General features: G+C 35.7%; 1 protein-coding gene across 3 annotated transcripts in view; it reads left to right on the forward strand.

Moving 5' to 3' along the window:
* Positions 1–19120, forward strand: part of NOX4 (NADPH oxidase 4) — a 165705-nt gene that overhangs the window by 96462 nt on the left and 50123 nt on the right. For all 3 annotated transcript variants that reach the window (XM_030333009.1, XM_030333010.1, XM_030333011.1), the window contains one exon: positions 17961–18042. In XM_030333009.1, coding sequence (XP_030188869.1) covers positions 17961–18042 — 82 coding nt within the window. The remainder of the gene's footprint in view (positions 1–17960; positions 18043–19120) is intronic.

Below are 19120 nucleotides of genomic sequence, written 5' to 3' on the forward strand. Positions count from 1 at the left end.
AAGGGCCTTTTAATGCATTTCACAGAAATTGGATTTCAATGTGCAAGTGGAGGAATTGACCGTAGATAAGGCATCTAGGCAGTTCATGCTTCATAACAGATTGGAAGACAGAGAAGATGGTTCCAGAGCATGGCTACCAATGGATTGGTAGGCTTGGATTGGGAAGTGTGGGATTTCTCTTCTGGTTTCTTCTGTTTCCTTGGTGAAAAAATAGTAAGCTTATCACTGAGACTGAGGATGTGGGAAGATATGTTGAATTTTGAGGAGGAGGAAGTAAATTGATGAATGAAGCATGGTAGCCCTTCTGAGATATGCCAATAGGCCTACTAAGATATGTGGTCCAAAATTTAAGTGAGACAACTTAGAATAATTGTGAGTTTTTTCCCCAGGATAGCTGGTCTTCAGATTAGCTACTGAGCAGGTAGGGAGATGGTGGTGTTGGATTTTACCAGCGTTGGTCCACTTCTGATTGAATTCGCTACAACTGTCACCTCCAATTCATTCTCTGCAGTGCAGCCAAAGAAACTTCAAAGCCTGAATCACATTAAATCACTTCTCTTCAATCACTTTAATAGCTTCCCATTGTTCCTAGGATAAAGATAAAAAAATCCTCATAGTGGCCTAGAAGGGCTCCCTGCTCTGGCCCTGACCTACCTCTCATCTTGATTCAATTTGTTTCTTCTTCTTTACACTATAGCAGCACTGGTCTTTTGGTTCCTTTTATTTTGCTTGTTTCCTCCCACCCCATGTCTGTCCTGATCCATATGTTTACAGTACTCTTCAGCATCCTGCTCACCCCTACCCATACATGTACCTGGGATCTTTAGACCACAGCTCAAGAGTCTTCTTCTGAGAAGCATTCTAGACACCTCAATTTTAGGTGTTTGTTATAGGCTGCTATATTTCTTTCCTTCTTAAATTTTTTTTTAAACATTTATTTATTTTTGAGAGACAGTGAGACAGAGCATGAGTGGGGAAGGGGCAGAGACAGAATCCAAAGCAGGCTCCAGGCTCTGAGCTGTCAGCCCAGAGCCCGATGTGGGGCTTGAACTAAGGTATCGCGAGATCATGACCTGAGCGGAAGTCAGATGCTTAACTGACTGAGCCACCCAGGCGCCCCATGCTATATTTCTTTCTTTAAGAGCAGTTATCTCTGTTGATAACTATATATTCAAAGTGTTATCATTGGTGTAGTGAGTTTCCTCCAATAGACTAAACCTTTTTAGGGTAGGGGGCTGTATTTTTTTTATGTTTACCATTATATTCAAAGGCCTATTAAAATGGTTGTTCGTGGTACATGTAATTATTTGTTAGGAAAAGGAATGAAGAGAGGAAGGAGAAAAGCAAGCAAGGAGGCAGGCAGGCATATCCCCTGCTTTACAAACACCCCCAACCTATTAGGCACAGGAGTCAAATACATAAACAAAGTGTAATGCTGTACTCCCCCAAAATGGAGGGTACAGATGCTTCTGGGAGGGGGATTTAGGAGGCTTTCTGGGCCAAGCAGTGTCAGGGTAAACAGGATTTGTCCATGGTAGGAGATTATTCCAGGGAAGGAGATAGCTTGAATAATGGCTCAGAGGTGTGAACTATCATGAAATGTGAGGAAAATGTCATGGGTTTGCGAGGCCAAGCTGGGATGGTATGCAAAAGCCATGTCATGGAGGAGCTTGTAGGAACTGCTGAGAAGTTTGGTCTTTTTTTCCCTAAAGATGTTGGTGAAAATTTGAAGGGCTTTAAATAGGAACTAAAGTAAAATTTGCACTTTATATGGATCATCTTGCTGGTATTATACAGATTGAAAAGAAGAAAGACCAGGTTAGAAGCAAAGACACCAAATTGAAGATTTGTAATATTGTCTAGGAAGCTGAGGAGATAAAAAGTTCTATTGAGGGAATGATCTATGGTGTCCAATTTAATAGGGCCAAACAATACCTATGGGAGAACAACAACTATGGGATTACTGCCAACTTTATAAAACTTATTGGGAAAATGCAGGGGAGAAGTTTGGGGATGGTATAGATTGCTGTGAATTACTGAGTATATTAGAGACCAGTAAATTGAGAAAATTAGTGTGCAAAAAGAAGCATATAGCAAATAGGCTTATTTCTAAATTCTTCCTATTTCTAAATTCTCCCAGATCTCTGAGAGTGACTGAATTTATAGTGTGGTCTGGCCTGTGATTCGTAGGAGATAAGTAGCAAATACATATGCAATTCTTTGTGTATTTATCTAGGTGAGTCTGGGTCAGGATGAGGATTAACATATTATGTCTTAATGTATATATTACATGTATAAGGGAACACTAATTCTGGTCTGATGTGAGTCTATGTGGAAATCATTGAGGACAATTAATTAGTTAATTTGATGGCATTTGATATAACGCATTTGCTATTATAATATAATAGATAATTCAATAAATATAAACTGGGGTTAAATTTCACATTCCATAGCCTCAGAAATCAAGGAAAATTTTCTATCAGGGAAATGAGTAATTTATATTATAATTTAAATGCCCATCTGCTCTCAGAAGAGAGTATAAATTATTTTCCCTTTGGTTTCTCAGTTTATGAACATGAAATCTGTGCTGTCATTCTTTAGTAGATGACAGCTCACTTATAATGCCACAGAATATGTTGAGACCGCTCAGTAAATGATTGGAGTTCACTACTCATTAAGTTTTATTCTACTGCAGTCATTTTACAACCTCAAAGACAGAGTAAAATGCAAAATTTTTGTTTTCTAGCCAATAAAAATTGTGACTTTTAATTCCTGAATATAAGCAAATTCTACAATTTCTGGACCTGGAAATAGAGTTGTTATAGCAAAGTGGTTTGTTTGCCTGAATTATTATGTTTTTAGTATGAACTGTTTTGTTTCTAAGAGAAGTTTGGACTTTCTGTTATCTACTATTTTCTGCTTGATTTTATACTATAATATGAAAGAAAATAAGAATAGTGAGGAGTTTTCTTGATAATATAATTTCTTAAGAATGTTAAAAATATGACAGTAATGTACTGGGCAGCCAAGAACATGTATGCCATTTTGCCAAGTTAGTCTAGTGTTATTGGATTAGCTAATTTACAAGAAGCCAAAAAGTCAAGAATTTTGTGCCATTATCATTATCATGAGGAACATTTTTAAGTATTCGTTTGTTTGATGCACTTGCAAAGCACTTTGTAAAGATTCTAGATGGATGTAGTTCCTGTTCTCTACACATACTATAATTTTTAAGGCAAAATTGTAACTTGATGGATTGTAACAATCCAGATAAAGTTCTTAAATGTCTTCCAAATGAACACACCAAAGACTTTAAGTATGTTAATACCAAAGGAAGGTGCTTATCTTCTGTGCATTCAAAGGAAACTGAGTTAGGGAATATGGGGAATAGTGTCTGGTGAAAATGCTACTGCTCTTATGATTTTTCAAGTCTAACAGAGGAGGAGGGTGAGGTATCATTAACAGATGTAAATAGAATGGTAAAATTAAATCCTTGCGTGAAGTAAGATTTTTAGAAAATTTGGAGGTGACAAATAATGGACATGAAATGCTAGAGAACCCCCCCCAAATGTGCCAAACTAAATAGACAGTAGAGTTAAAACTGTCTGCTGTATGTAGTATGATGAAGAGCTTAAAAATAGGAGGTGATCGTATTTTTTGTTGGCATTGTACTGAGAAACTAGTAAAATGTCTTGGGGTGCAGCTGTCAACACAATTAGGGAAGAAGGGAAAGAAGAGAAGATCTATGTAAAAAACTTTGCATATTCCAGTATTTTTAGTGACAATACCTAGTAGAAAGCTATGCCTCTAATTAGAACAAATAAAATGTGTTTTAAGAGTGAGACTGTCCTTTAAGGAATAGTCACGTGATTTGTCATCCTTTTGTCTCCCAACTCCTTCTCATTTATGACATAGTTCTCTGACTTTCTACTTTCACAGTAATAGTGAAAAATCTTTTGTTGATGCTGGAATGGTGGACTGTTCAATGGCAGTTTGAATATCGTGTCTGATCTGGTTGAGATAGTGTACTCAACCATGCAGACTTTCAAGGCTGGCAGTGAGCATAGAAGAAAAGAAAATCAGAGCCAAGATCCAAACCAATAGCTTGGGGATTTTTTCTTTTTTCTTTTCTTTTCTTTGCTTTGCTTTGCTTTTCTTTGTTTTGCTTTGCTTTTCTCTTTTCTTCTCTTTTTCTTTATTTACACGAATAAGTCTTCTTATTCTTGCTTTTTCCACAGAGTGGGAACAAAAGGCAACATTTTCCACATTAACTTTCAAAAAGAGGTTAAATTTTTTTTAATGTTTATTTATTTTGAGAGAGAGAGAGAGAGAGAGAGAGAGAGAGAGAGAGAATGAACAGGGGAGAAGCAGAGAGAGAGTGGGAGAGAGAGAATCCCAAGCAGGCTCCACTCTGTCAGCACAGAGCCCAACATGGGGCTCAAACTTAGAAACTGTGAGATCATGACCTGAGCCAAAATCAAGAGTTGGACACATAACCTACTGAGCCACCCACGCACCCCTCCAACAGAGGTTTTTAGTTGTAATGATTACATATTATATTTGTTTGCTTATGTATTTAGCTGGAGAAGTTAGCCTTTGTAAGCAGTCCTCTAACAAAAAAATTCCCTAAGCCTATCAAAGACATTAATTTTGTATTTATTATTTTTACCATACTAAAAAGAATGCACAGAGGGAAAAAACACTGATATAACTTCAATGAGAATTGAGAAACAAGCAATATTAAGAAAATGAAGGATTTTTTTTTTTTTTAAGGATAGAATAGTTCAGAGGGACATGCTGTTTCTAGCTATAAAGTCTGAATATTTAAAACTGTTAATTCTCCCCAAGGTAAATTACAGGCTTAATATAATTTCAGTTAAAATAAAAATTCAGGGGCACCTGGGTGGCTCAGTCCATTGTGCATTCCACTCTTGATTTTGGCACAGGTCACCTTCCCATGATTGAGCTCCCAAGTCTGGCTCCACGTCAGACTCATTCATTCATTCTCTCTCTCTCTCTCTCTCTCTCCCCCCCTCTCTCCCCCCTCTCTCCCTCCCCCCCACACACACTCTCTCTTTCTAAAATAAAAATGAGTAAATAAATCAAAATTCAAAGTCAAAAACAGTATTAGTGCTTATTTGAAAAATCAGAAGAAAATAATTAAAAATAAATTTAAAAATCTAGAACATTTCGAGTAACAAAGTAACACTGGCCCTATTAAAACGTGCTATAAAGTGAAATAAACTTTACAAACAAGCTAAGAATTTATAAGGCTAAAAAGATGTACTTAGAAACGTGAAGCTATTAAGTGGATCAGTTGAGATTTGAACTCAGGCTCATTGTATGCTAAAGCTTGTGCTAATTTACCACACTTCCTCCTATAATGTTGACCTAGTTTAATCTCTGTTACTAGAACAAAAATGACAAGAAATCTTTTAACAAAAGAGAAAAGATATCCTAGAAACAGGCCCTTAACTATGTGAAAGTATGTATCATAGATAAAGGAAGGTCCATAAGTCAATGTGAAGTATCAGTTTGTAAATAGCTAAAACAATTATCACTTAACTATTTAAAAAAATTAAATCTTTACTTTAGATGACCCAAAATTAATTCCAAATATATTAAATATTGTAACGTAAAAAAGTTAATCTGTAAAGGAATCAGAAGAAAATAGAAATTAATAATCAGCAAAAAAGGACTTTCTATCTAGAAGAATACACAGAGCAAACTAAGTAGGTTACACTATGTAAAAATATAAAAATTCCATCAAAACAGAAAATAGAATTGGACAGAATTTTATCTATCTATAAATATATAAAGAGCATCAATACATATATATGGTATAAACATATATCATACGTATGTATTGATCAATATATAAAGATTCCCTGGGGCACCTGGGTGGCTCAGTAGGTTGAGCGTCCAACTTCGGCTCAGGTCATGATCTCACAGCTCGTGAGTTTGAGCCCCACATCAGGCTCTGTGCTGACAGCTGAGAGCCTGGACCTGCTCACACTCTGTCTCTCTCTCTCTTTCAAAAACAAATAAACATTAAAAATAAGAAGAGCCCTGGAGTGCCTGGGTGGCTCAGTCAGTTAGGCTTCCGACTTTAGCCCAGGTCATGATCTCATGGTTTGTGCGCTTGAGCCCCACATTGAGCTCTGTGCTGACAGCTCTGAGCCTGGAGCCTGCTCCCGATTCTGTGTCTCCCTTTCTCTCTGCCCTCCTCTGCTTGCGTTCTCTCTCTTTCTCAAAAATAAATAAACGTTAAAAAAAATAAAAGAGCCCCTTCAATTTAATAAGAATCTCAAAAAGGGATAAATTATGTGAACATAGAAGATAGTAATAGTATTCAAATAAATGTTTATTAGGTAAAATACAGTATTATAGTTATTCTATCAGTTAACAGTTTTTTTATTGATAATATTTGTTGCTGTTAAGGATGCAAAATACTGACATTGGGAATGCATATGTAAAAAGAAAACCAGAAGTTTGTCCAATGAAACAACATAACAAAGGAAGCAGATTCGTGTATTTGCTTGTTGCTCTTCCCTAATCCATTTTATAGGCTTGTTCTTTGGCCAGGAGCTCCTGTATTTAAGAAAAGAGAAGACCCTCACTGTGTAGTTGGTTTTTATAAGCTTGAAAAGACCACATATTGCATGCCATTAATTTTGTTAGCCCAGGGTTTTAGGTTAGAACTTCATAAAAACATAAAAGAAAACCTCCAGTTTCTTTGGATCTTGGATAAAATTGCCTGTTCCTTATAGAATATGTACCCAGTGGGTATTCAGAGTTTGTGCAGAAAGCAGGAACTGAATTAGTATCAAGCTGAGTCTTGATCACTTTGAGGTGTTTCTTTTGTTGAATGCCAACATTGTTACAAAAGTGCATTTGCTGTGACAAATGAAAATATAACATTTTCCTTAAGAAGTGGATTGTGGAAAGCTTAGTAGCAATAATGTGTTTATCCAAAAATGCCTCTCTTATTTGCTTTCCCCTGAACCTCTGTTCTTTTATTTTTCCCTTGTCAATTTTTATTGTAGTTTAGCCTCTGTGGCAACGGAAGGGAATTTATGTTTTTTAAGAAGGCTAGTTATAGACATTGATTCACTGATGTATTAAGAGGCCAAGAAGTCTGTTTGCAGTTCTTTCAAAAGCTGCTTTTGAATTTTTTTTTTTAACAAGTATGTTTAACAAGTAGGACCCAGAATAATGAGTTTTAAAGAAACATACTTTTATCACTATGTTTCCTCTGGAAATAAAAGGATCCACTAAATAAATTACCTTCATATAATAGTGCACTGACTACCTTCAGACCTTATGATGTTAAAAGTACCACTTGTCTACGTATATACAGACTGTATATGACACTGCTGCCCTTTTCCTTCATTTTGTAACTCTTAAGAAGAAAGCAAGAAAGGGAGGAGGAGAGAAAAGGGAATACACCAGCATTTTCTCTCCCAAGAATGAGGGAAAGGAATAGTAAGGCAGCGGAAGGAACACTGGACTGAATTTTGAGGAGTTTGCTTTGTTCTTTAATCTCTTTGCCTCTTACTAGCCATGTGACCTTGGGTTGGTCAGTCCGCCTGTCTGGTTTTTAGCTTCCTCGTCTACAACAAGTTGCATTGAGGGAGCTGTCTCATTTCTCAGCTCATTGCTTGTATAAAGCTGTATAATTCTTCTCAGAGAAATAAGCTCTAGAATGTGGATAATTTAATTCCACATAAAGTAGGAATAATAAAAAAGATTAATGTTGGTATAGTTGAGAAAAGCTCAAGGGACTCTTGTGGAAGGATATATGTCAAGTACAGGATTTTTATGCTTCTCTTTTTTCTGCCATTTATTAAGGTTCTTGTTCACTTATTTGCTCTAGTTGTATATGCATTGTGCTATATGTCTTCATCTTCTGACTTACTAATGTGAGCTTGTTTTTTTGTTTTAATTTTTTTTCCTTGTACAAGACAAGCATGATTTTTTTTAATGTTTAAAAAAAGGTGGGGAGGGGGAGAGAAAGAAAGAGAAAGAGAACTTCAAGCACGTTCCTCTCTGCCAGCACAGAGCCCAATGTGGGCCTCGAACTCACGAACTGTGAGATAATGACCTGAGCCAAAAGCAAGAGTCAGACGCTTAACTGACTGAGCCATCAAGGCACCCCAAGATTTTGTTTTTTCATATTCCTTTGACATCGGCCTTCATATTTGTGGAGAAGGTAGTTAAAATAACCAGAGGGTTTAGCTGATTGCTTTTTTCTTCTAGAATTGCAGTCCATTTCCATTTTAATTCTACCAACAGATTTTTCTGTATCTCTAATATCAAAATACTTTTGCTCTGCAACTAGATTTCCTGATTTACCTAAAATAGTATTAATTTGAATGCCTTTGATGTTGCTTTGAAAGCAGTATTTTAAATAGCAACTATTTTTATTCAATACCGTTACCATGGTAATAAAGAACATTCACTTGATTTAAACTTTTCAGAAAAGGAAAACTTAGACTCTATATGTTTCTAGTTGGTTTGAATGTACCACTCTAAGTGTGCCCTTTTGTTCCTATTTTTTGAAGTAATTTGTTTTTCTAAGATTACTGTGCATATTTCTTTTTTTTTTTTGAGAAAATAAAACATCAAATTTTTACAAACCATTAATTTCTTTAAATCCCTAGGAGAACAGCTCTTCTTTCCCTTTTTAAGTAATTTTGTAATTACATTTTAAATCCCTTTTCAAGTAGCTCTAATGGAATTGCAATTCTTTTGTTGTCCTGGCATTTCCCTGTGATAAACAGAGCTGCCCTTGAGAATAAGAATCTTTTGTATTCATCATGTGTGACCAATAATAGGTACTTAATAAAAGTTTGTTGAGTGGGTGAATAAATGAATAAGATATGATTTAATTGATAAAAGTTCCTCCTGCTCAAAATATTAGTTTCACTCCCAATTTTAAGTTTTCTTCCATTACAAATTATTGATATATAGTAGACCACAAAAATATCAGCAGAATTATTTACTTCATCTAGCACCATGGGTCAGAAGAACTTCTTCTTTGGTCTTTGTTTCACTTTTTAAATAAAACCTGCCTGATTCTTTTGCTTCATATTACCAGCATATCCAGGCAATGTTGGTTGATCTGTTTTTATGGACCCTTGGAGTATACATTTAGCACTTATTTATTTGCAGGATACATATCTTTTGATGACATATGTGCTCATTACTAGACCTTAAGCTTATTGAGGACCTAACTTGGTGCCTGATCAATAAATATTTCCTGAAAAAGTAATTTTTAAATATTCATATTTTGTTTATATATTTAAACAGTACTTCCTAAATGTTATGTAAAAATAAATTTGTACCTTCTCTTTCAAGCAGCCGGTGTGTGTGTGTGTGTGTGTGTGTGTGTGTGTGTGTGCATGCATGTTGTGTTTCTTCATTGGTTTTATGACTTCCTTAGAAGGTAGAGGAGTGGACAGTGTTAAAACAACTAAAATGTAGGAAATGTGAATGACAAGTACTCTTGAAGACATGTTCATGTGTATGTACAATCATGGTATACACATCTATCTTTTAAAAAATACTACTCTTAGGTATGTACTATGGAGAATACAAACAGGGTATAGGTAAAATAAAAGTTAATGCCTTTTTTCTTTCATCTCATATCCTTAAATATATTCATTCTTGGTGTATATGTTTACAGACTTCTTACATATATTGTAGATGAAGTTATCCTGCACCTTGGGGAAATTGCACTGCTGGAGAAGATTTATTATGTATGATGGCTTATCAACTCCTTAAGTCCCATAAAGGATATTTTTCACTGTGGCTTTGGGAAATTCATTGGTGATAGGCACTCTAGAACCCTGAAAAACTCCCATGGTGACTCTTTGTTAGGCTAAGAGTGATAAGTGAGAGAGGCCATTATTGAAGTGGGGAGATGATGTGGTCCCTGAGAGGCGGGGGCTAAAAGACCACACTTAACTTATAAACTCAAGATGGCTGAAACAATGTTCTGATTCGATTGATTTGTAAGATATTTGGTGTTGACTAACTGACCATGCATCCTTAGAACTCAAATAGATGGGCAACCTATGGCAAAAAAAGGCATAATCTGAATCATCTCTCTACAAAGTACCGTCCTTCCACTCTCCAGACTTGAGCCAGTTCATAGATTTTGAACCCCTTTAATAAAGGGATAGTCAGGTCCCTTTGAGAAAAGACCCTTTTATTTGTCAAAATTAAACTGTACAATGATCTTATGATTTGGCAGGGTGAGTGCCTGGGTGAAAGGGGAACATTCAACCTTTGGGGAACTAAACATTGACTCTACGGTGACACTATATCCTGAGGAACCAAAACATTACTGTAGCAGACCACTAACAGGGCTGTTGGGAACTTAATGGAATTTTGACTCCAGTGTGTATCGCCATAGGCCCAGTGGTCCCTGACTCCACCCCAATTTCAGAATGCATGATTGCAATAAACATACTGAGCCACTGCCAGACACCCTTGTCTATATAATCTCCTTCCCTCCCTCTTTTATATTATATTTTTCTTACTCATGATGTTTTGTGCTTTTAGGTGGAAAGGAACATTTCCCATGTTTTATTGTTTGTCTGTCTTAAGTTTACTTCATCATCCATGCCATTGTTTTCTTCTTGAAGTCCAATAGTTAGACCCCATTCTTTTGTGTTTGTATAAATATTGTTAAAGATATGTGTTTAAAGACCTCGTTAACCATAACATGGTCTTTGCCAGCTTATTTTTTTACCTGCAATTCCCTTTCTAAAGAGAAGAATGTCCTTTGGAACTATTATTGCATTTTTATGATACAGTCAAAGGGGGTGGGTAGAAAATAGAGAAGTGAGAAAGAGGAATTTTCATTGAAATGACTTGTTTTCATTAAAAAAAGAGAAAGAACAGAAAATTGAATACGAGAGAGGAAAAATAGGAAAGAAAAAGGGAATTGAAATAAATACCTATTTTTCCCTATGAGCATATGAGCTAGAGACCCCTGGGATATAAAAGCTGCCTTGTAATAGAGAATGTTAAGATACACAACCCATGGAAGGAGTGTAAAGGAAGGTGTAAGAGGTTTGTGGACACTTAGAAAATATTCTTTCCTCACTCCTCCCCACCTTCCCATGTATCAATGGTTTGTTTTTGAGCAATAATATGAAATTAGAATTGCTTTATTAGTATCTTTTGATGAATTGTCAATCTATATTCACCATTATGCACAGAGACCAGGCCACCTGAATAGATCCCAATTACTGTAAAGCTATTTTTTTCCCCATAACATTGATCACCTACTAGACCTTCTACATATTTATGTGTTAAATTATCATCCTTGTGCATAGTTTTCATAAAATAATGAGTAACTTGTAAAGTAGGTGCTGATTCACTGTCAACAGATTTGATTGTTTTCATGTGTTCAATGAAATCATTATGGCCTCCTGGGTGGGTGGCAGATATTGACAAACATTTTGCTCAAGTTACATGTTCAACTCTTCTGAAAAAGTACAGTAAATTTAGTGTTTACTTTTTTATTAATCATTATGTTTTTTAGCTTAGTACTGTTGAAATGATTTCCTATACTTCATAATAAAGGACAAAATAAGAGCTTTCAGGCTGCTCTGTACAATTTAGGGTGGAGTATTTAACTCTAGTTCCTGTATAATTTTCATATCAGCCTAAATTATAGCTTTCTGCATTTCCCACCGACACCATCACCTGAATGAAACCTTGACGGCTGTGTGTATCTCACGGACTACAGCACAGGGTCTGGTGCAACAGGCTAGTATACCACATGGCCTGCAGGGTACTTAACTTACTTCTTCCACTATCAGCCCAACTGAATGGTGTTATTTGTCCCAAGGAATGTGTGTCTGAGAGCACTTCATTTTAACAATGGGCATCTGTACTTGTAATGAAGGTGTTAATTAGGTTACTTCTAGAAAGGGCTGGAAAGAAATTGATTTATTCTGACCTAACTACATGCATGTGCATCTTACCCAGTGGTAGCCAAAAACATAGCAGAAGCTCTACGCACAAAGTGGAGGTCTAACAAGGCCATCTGCTGCAGGTTGGGTTCACCAGAAACTGAGTCTGAGAAGTAATTTATGAATCTAAAATGTTTATTAGGGATCAGAGCCCCTGAAGGGAAAAGGAAGGATGTGGGATTGGGTTGAGGAAGAACTTGAACCACCATGCAGACTCTACGAAACCTTAGCCTAACTGGTGGGAAGCCCCGGAGCAAATACCAGATGACAGATACTTCACTGAAGCAGAATGTGGGGGAGGGGGTTGCTTCTCTGTATCAACCACAGCATCCCTAGCATATTTTATTAGTAACATTCAATTAAAAAATAAGATTCTGAGATGAATACTAAATTGAGCAGAATGCTAGCAAGTATAACCAGAACCGTCCTAGGTAAATCAAGACAGCTCCCTGTAAGATTCCCTTCATATCTCCCTGTAAGATTCCCTTCCGGAAGCATATGTTCTTTAAGGGACCTGAAGTTGAAAAGTGGTTTGAAAATCACTGAACTCATCTCACTCATTTGTATATTGAGAGAAGGGATTAAGAATAGAGGCAGAAATAGAGAACTCAGACTTTCTGACAACCAGTCTGGTATCTTTTCTAATATAACTTGTTGCTTCTAAGTACTGCAAACTATAAAGGAAGATTTGTTCTTTGGTCTACCCTGTATAATGCATATTCATTGATAATACTGCCTGTATTATGAGATAATCTTCAGTTTTCCTTGTAAAATAATAGTGATATTATGGTGTAATCATTTATGGATTTTGCTTGAATACTAAGAGCATGGGGATGATGTCTGTTTCCTTGCAACATTTATCTTATGGTTTCTGATACTACATTACTTTATACTAGTTATTTTTATTTTTATTTTTTTAATATGAAATTTATTGTCAAATTGGTTTCCATACAACACCCAGTGCTCATCCCAAAAGGTTATACTAGTTATTTTTAAAACTAAGGTTAAGTTTTTAACAAGTCTCTTTAATATCCCTTAAGGATTTTATTTTAATTCTTCTTGAAGAAAAAAAAATTAAAACTGGCAAATTAAGTGTAATATGAGCATTAAAAGAAAGAGGAGAGGGGCATCTGGGTAGTTTAGTAGGTTAAGCATCTGACTCTTGATTTTGGCCCAGGTCATGGTCTCAAGGTTTGTGAGATCAGGCCAGGAGTTGGCTCCATACTAAATGTGGAGCCTGCTTAATAATCTTTCTTTCTCTCTCTCTCTCAAAAGAAAAAGAAGAGGGAGAAAATTTATATCTATTAATAAAAATATCAGTAAATTCTTACCAGGTTTTTTAGAGCAACATTATCACTCTTTAGAGATGTTTTATTTGAGTTTCTTTCCTTGCCCATGATAACATAATACTTGAAGTAGTTATTATACTCATTTCCATAGTGGAGACTATGGAGAAACAAAGGTAAGGACAATGGATTACCTGGAAAGAAACCATGATTTGGAAATGGTAAAACTTTGACAGTGTTCCTCCAGCAAACAACAGCTATTTCTTAGGTTCTTATTGAAGATACCAATTAGGTGGCTATGATAACATCTTTAGATGCAAAGGACTTTTGCGTTACAGAAGGATGACATCATGTTTTCGTTTTCTTTTGTGCCTTTAATTTCCTTCTTTCTTTTTCTTTTTCTTCTCTTTTCTTTTTTTTTATTGTGACAGGGAGACTTTATTTTCTTATCTCAGGAGTTTGCATTTTGGTCTTTTGTTGTTATGAGAATTCTTTTTTTTTTTTCAATTTTTTTAAATGTATTTATTTTTATTTTTGAGACAGAGAGAGACAGAGCATGAGCAGGGGAGGGGCAGAGAGAGAGGGAGACACAGAATCCGAAGCAGGCTCCAGGCTCTGAGCTGTCAGCACAGAGCCTGATGCGGGGCTCCAACCCACGGACTGTGAGATCATGACCTGAGCTGAAGTCGGATGCTCAACCAACTGAACCACCCAGGCGCCCCTGTTGTTATGGGAATTCTTATTGTATTTGTTACATCTTATGTTTGGGGAGGATTACAAAGTGGCTGTTGTTCACAAAAGGGAAAATAAAGAATTGAGTCACAATAAATGTACAAAAGTTTGAGTTAGGATTGGAAAGATTATTTTATTTTTCTCATCTTTGATTTTAAATAATTAAGTGTATTGTCTCACAATTGATTGTCCAGAGAGCCCAAATCAGTGTAATCATGTGTAGTATGCCCTCCAGATCTGATAGCCTCAGGATCATTCTGTTGATTGGGAGAAGGGAAGAGTGGGTGAAAGTCTACAAAAGCTTATGCTAATTAAAGTATATCCCCGACTGGTAGAAAATCATGTTCAGACATCATTTCATCATTAGTCAACTCATCAGAAAATCCTCTCGTTCTTTTCATTGGCTTTAATGAAATTATTCTAAGAGCTTCATAGAAGGACTGAGATCCAGTGTTTGCATAACTGTCATTTTCTTAAGAAATAGACTTTGGGCCTCCTGAGAAAGCAGCTCATCTGGTGTGACATTTGCTGCAAGAGAATGAAGTATTATTTTAAAAATTTTGCTTCTTAACAAAGGAAATATCCGTCTGTTTTGGTCTTTTTCCCAGCGTCTGATAAACAATGGGTTGCTAATTAATTAGTTGATAGGCAGAAATCTAGGAGAGTAAAGAAGGACTAATGTAAGAATTCTAAATAATTTTTCACGTACTTGGATTTTTCTAAGGATAATTTCTTTTTAATGTTTATTCATTTTTGAGAAACAGAGAGAGAGCATGAGCGGGGAAGGGGCAGAGAGAGGGAGACACAGAATCTGAAACAGGCTCCAGGCTCTGAGCTCTCAGCACAGTCCCCAATGTGGGGCTCAAACTCACCAACTATGAGATCCTGACCTGAGCCGAAGTCTGACACTCAACCGACTGAGCCACCCAGGTGCCCCTCTAAGGATAATTTTTATTGTGTACTTTTATTCTCATAAAGAAAAAGTGAACAATCATACATTTATGGGATAAAGTTAGTCATATTTTGAAATTTATGAATATAATGATAAAAATAAACATTTTAAAAGGATGTAGTTTTAGGCTGCTATTTTCTATTTGTTATATGTGAACTTTTTTGACATTCATGATAGCTACTTGAAGGATCTTCATGTTTGCTTGGTATTGTTTGCATTTATGATATTCAGATTAAAGGATGCTTCGAATGTAGGAATATTCATTATAGATTTCATAGTTCAGGTGGCTTTGTAAATAATCTCTTACATGCTACTTTTGCTGTGTGTGTGTGTGTGTGTGTGTTTTAAATCCTATCAATATGTTATCTCTAGAGATTGTCTTCAGATTTACAATCAAATTTTGTGTGTGTGTGTGTGTGTATGTGTGTGTGTGTGTGTGTGTGTGTGTGTGTGTGTGAAAACCTCCAGCTATTTTATGTTATGGTTGTTTACATTAGGAATTCTGATTTTTCTTTGCATTTAAATCAGTTTGAGAATCATTCAGTAAAACTTTTATTTATATTTTTAGCACCCAAGGATATATCATATTCAATGTAGCTGTTTGATTGAACAGTTCTTTACTTGAGGTATAAAGTTCATGTTTGCTGTTGGGTTTTGGCTTTATTTTTCAAGATCTGTTTTGGGAAAGGGATAAATGGAGGGGGGAAAGGGAAAAGGAGAAACACTACAAATCATTCATTTAATGAAATGCTACAATAAATTGGAAAGTGCACTGAAAGACAATGGTCATATCAGAAGAATTTACTAGTCATTTCATTGAAATAAACATTAATTCTGTTCATTAAAAATAGCAGTAGATAAGTCAATAATATAATTTTATTTTTGAAAATATGAACTCAAAGAGGAAGTGTACTTGAAGAAGAAAAATAAATTGTGCTTTTTTGTTTCTGTGGACTCTTTTCTCAGTCCCTCCCCAGGTGCACTGTACGAATGTCAGAGTGGTGAACACAAGCAGGAGAATAGAGGCCAATTAAATATCTGGTTCAGTGTGTTTCAATAAATATGAAGAAAAATCCACATCCTGCTTCTCAGCCTACTTTGTAAACACTGTGTTCACAAATGTTTAACATCTGGCTCTTCAGTAACTGGGAAGTGGGGATTGTCATCAACTGCAGATTTTCAGTATTTTGTGGAAATTGCACACCTTCAGTTAGAGATGGATTTACTGCAGATTGGAGTTTCAGCTTTGCACTCTGTCTCAGCCTGATGGTGTGACCCTCTCAAGGCTGGAGGTCTGGTACCCTTGCTTTTCATGATTGATAGATGACCAGTTTTGCTTTTCTAAAAGGCATTATGATTAACTGGGGAAGTTTTCTTTATGCAATAAAAGTGGAAATATCATTTCAACTAATATTTACCTAACATTTTAATCTGTATCAGATAATGTTCTGTATCCTGGTGGCACTATACTTCTAGAGGGAGAAGGAGAGGTGTGTAGACAATTACACGTAACATTAGAAATGTAGGATGAAACATTCTGTAAGTGTAAGCACAGAGTATACTCAGAGTACACACAGTAGGGCCATCTATTCCAGATTTTGTAGGAGGAGAGAAAAAAAAGAGGAGGCATCAAGGAAGCCTTCCCATAGGAAAGACTAGAGGTAATGAGTATCTAGTTCTGGAAGTACGGGATTAGTATCAGAGTGATAGACTACTTTATGCAAGGCAGATAACTGTGCAGTACAACTATTTCTAAAGTAGAACTGAAGATCCTTCCTTACATTCCTCTTTTCTCTCTTTTTTTTTTTTGCTCGCATTTCCTTACTCTCTCTCCTCTCTCTTACCTTCTTCTCTCCCTCTTTTCTCCCTTCTTTTCCCTTCCCTCCTTCCTTCATTATGAACTTCATAAGCACAGAATTTTATTAATCAAATTTTTGGTTCATGGGCCAGTGCCATCATTGGATTATCCCTGGTCTGCATTCATTTATGTATTCATTTATGATGCAGTAGTTCATAGATATGAAATATTAACAATTATGACCTACCTTTTGCTTTTCTATTTCATCTTCTTACCCCTTCTAAAAGATAACCATTATCCTGGGTTATGTATATTATTCTTTTCTTTATTGGGCTGCTTTTTTTCATATATAACATATGTAAACAATACATTGGTTGTTTTTTTAACTCAATATATGATATTCTTCTGTATGTAATCTACTAGTATTTTTTCCACTCACTATTTTACTATGCTTTTATTTGTAACTGAATTCATTCTGTTTCACTTCAGTTAATATTCCATTGTGTGTCTATGCTACAAATTGTCAATTCTTCTGTTGATGGGCAATTGAGTGGTTTGTCTTTATGTTGTAATGAATAGTACTGCTATGAATGTTCTTTTACTTGCTGCCTAAGACATTATGTGACCGTTTCTGCAAGTATATACATCAGAATGGCAATAGAGGCATTTAGGTTGTGCAGAGGTTAAATTTAAAAGATAATCCCAAATTGTTTTCCAAAGCTATTGTACCAGTTTGCATTCCCACCAGAAATATATGAGCTTATGTTGATCCACATCCTAACACTTCATCTTGTGAGATTAATTTCTGTCAATCTAATGCCACATGATGTGAATGCTATCTATCCGTATGTAGTTTTGATTGCCACTTCCCAGGTTACTAATGAGATTGTGTATTTTCTAGGTATATTTATTGGTTATAAATATCTCTTCTAATCTTTCAATTATAAGATTTTGCTAGTCTACACTAATGAGTACTTTTTATATTTGTATTTGCAGTTGTTGCAATATCTTAATCATAAAAAGAGAGTCATTAAAGTAAAATAGACATATTTTAGTACTACATAAAATGGTGGGTACATTTCTAATAAAAGATGTGCAGTCAAAATAATTGACAAATTAAAAGAATAGGTAATAATTTCATTTTGACATTATTTTCATGAATGATTTTTTTCACAACTTGATGTTTATTTTTCTTTTGACAGAACGATTTCGAGACTTACTACTTCCTCCATCTAGTCAAGACTCTGAGATTCTACCCTTCGTTCAATCTAGAAATTATCCCAAGTAAGCACTAGGAGTTCAGTGGATCTTGGGAAGGGGAGGGGTGTGGTGACGGGAGAGATTTGGGAGGTAAAAAACAATGTTTTCTTTCTAAGGATTTCTGAAAAAGCTAGAATACCCTAACCTAATTAAGTAGGGCATCTCCTGTACTGTAATGTCTTAACCCACAGCTGGGTCAGAAAAAAAAGACTTGCTTGTGGTACAGCCCAGCTGTGACTGGGAGCATGTGCAGAGTGCAGACTGTAAGTTACCTGGTCTTATAGGTGCCTGACCGTGCTTCTTTTTGCTTGAATCTGTATCAGTAGCAACAGATATTTTGTGGGTGTTCCCTCATCTGGTTTCCTGTTTTCTAACCTTTAAATGCAAGGATTCATTCATGTTGTAATAAGTGGTTTTCAAATAACCCACATGTTAGCTATGATTTTAGTAATTTCTGTATATTCCTCTTTACTATCTTGATAATTATGGGAAGTGGAATCTCTTTCTTCTCTTAGATGCCAGAAGGTTACTTATTGGTTGAAGGAATATGCCTTCATCTTTCCAGAAAATAAGGAAGTAGCAGGGTTTTTTTTTTTTATTAGGCATCCTTTTCCCTAAAAGCTGATGGATGCCAGTATCTTGATCCCTCCTGTAGAAGCTCGGTGCACCTTCTACTTCATGAATGTCTTACTGTATTTACTAGCTACCATACAACAAGCTGGAGAGTGAATAATCTGGTATCTGATATAGAAAAGGAAGCTCACCAAGTTAAAGAATTAGAGCTTGATTTATATATATTTCATCAAAGCCAATCAATATGATAAATGACTCATTCTTTGGTTTGGCAGTGTTTTCAAGTATCCACTGAATTTCACTTTCTAGAATAATTTTTTCCTCTAATACTTAGCTTTGATAGTATTTCTTTAACTCTGATAACAAAATTAAATACAGAATCCAAATTACCTGTTCTTTGTCTTTGATATTAATCCAGATTTAATCTTAAGTAATAATCTTCTAGTCCCCTGATGGGGTTCCTCCTCAGGGACAGACAAAAAGCCTGGACAGCCTTCCATGCATACATGGTGTTTCATATACGTATTGA

This window comes from Lynx canadensis, chromosome D1 (genome assembly GCF_007474595.2).
Source record: "Lynx canadensis isolate LIC74 chromosome D1, mLynCan4.pri.v2, whole genome shotgun sequence".
NCBI classification, from domain to species: Eukaryota; Metazoa; Chordata; class Mammalia; order Carnivora; family Felidae; genus Lynx; species Lynx canadensis.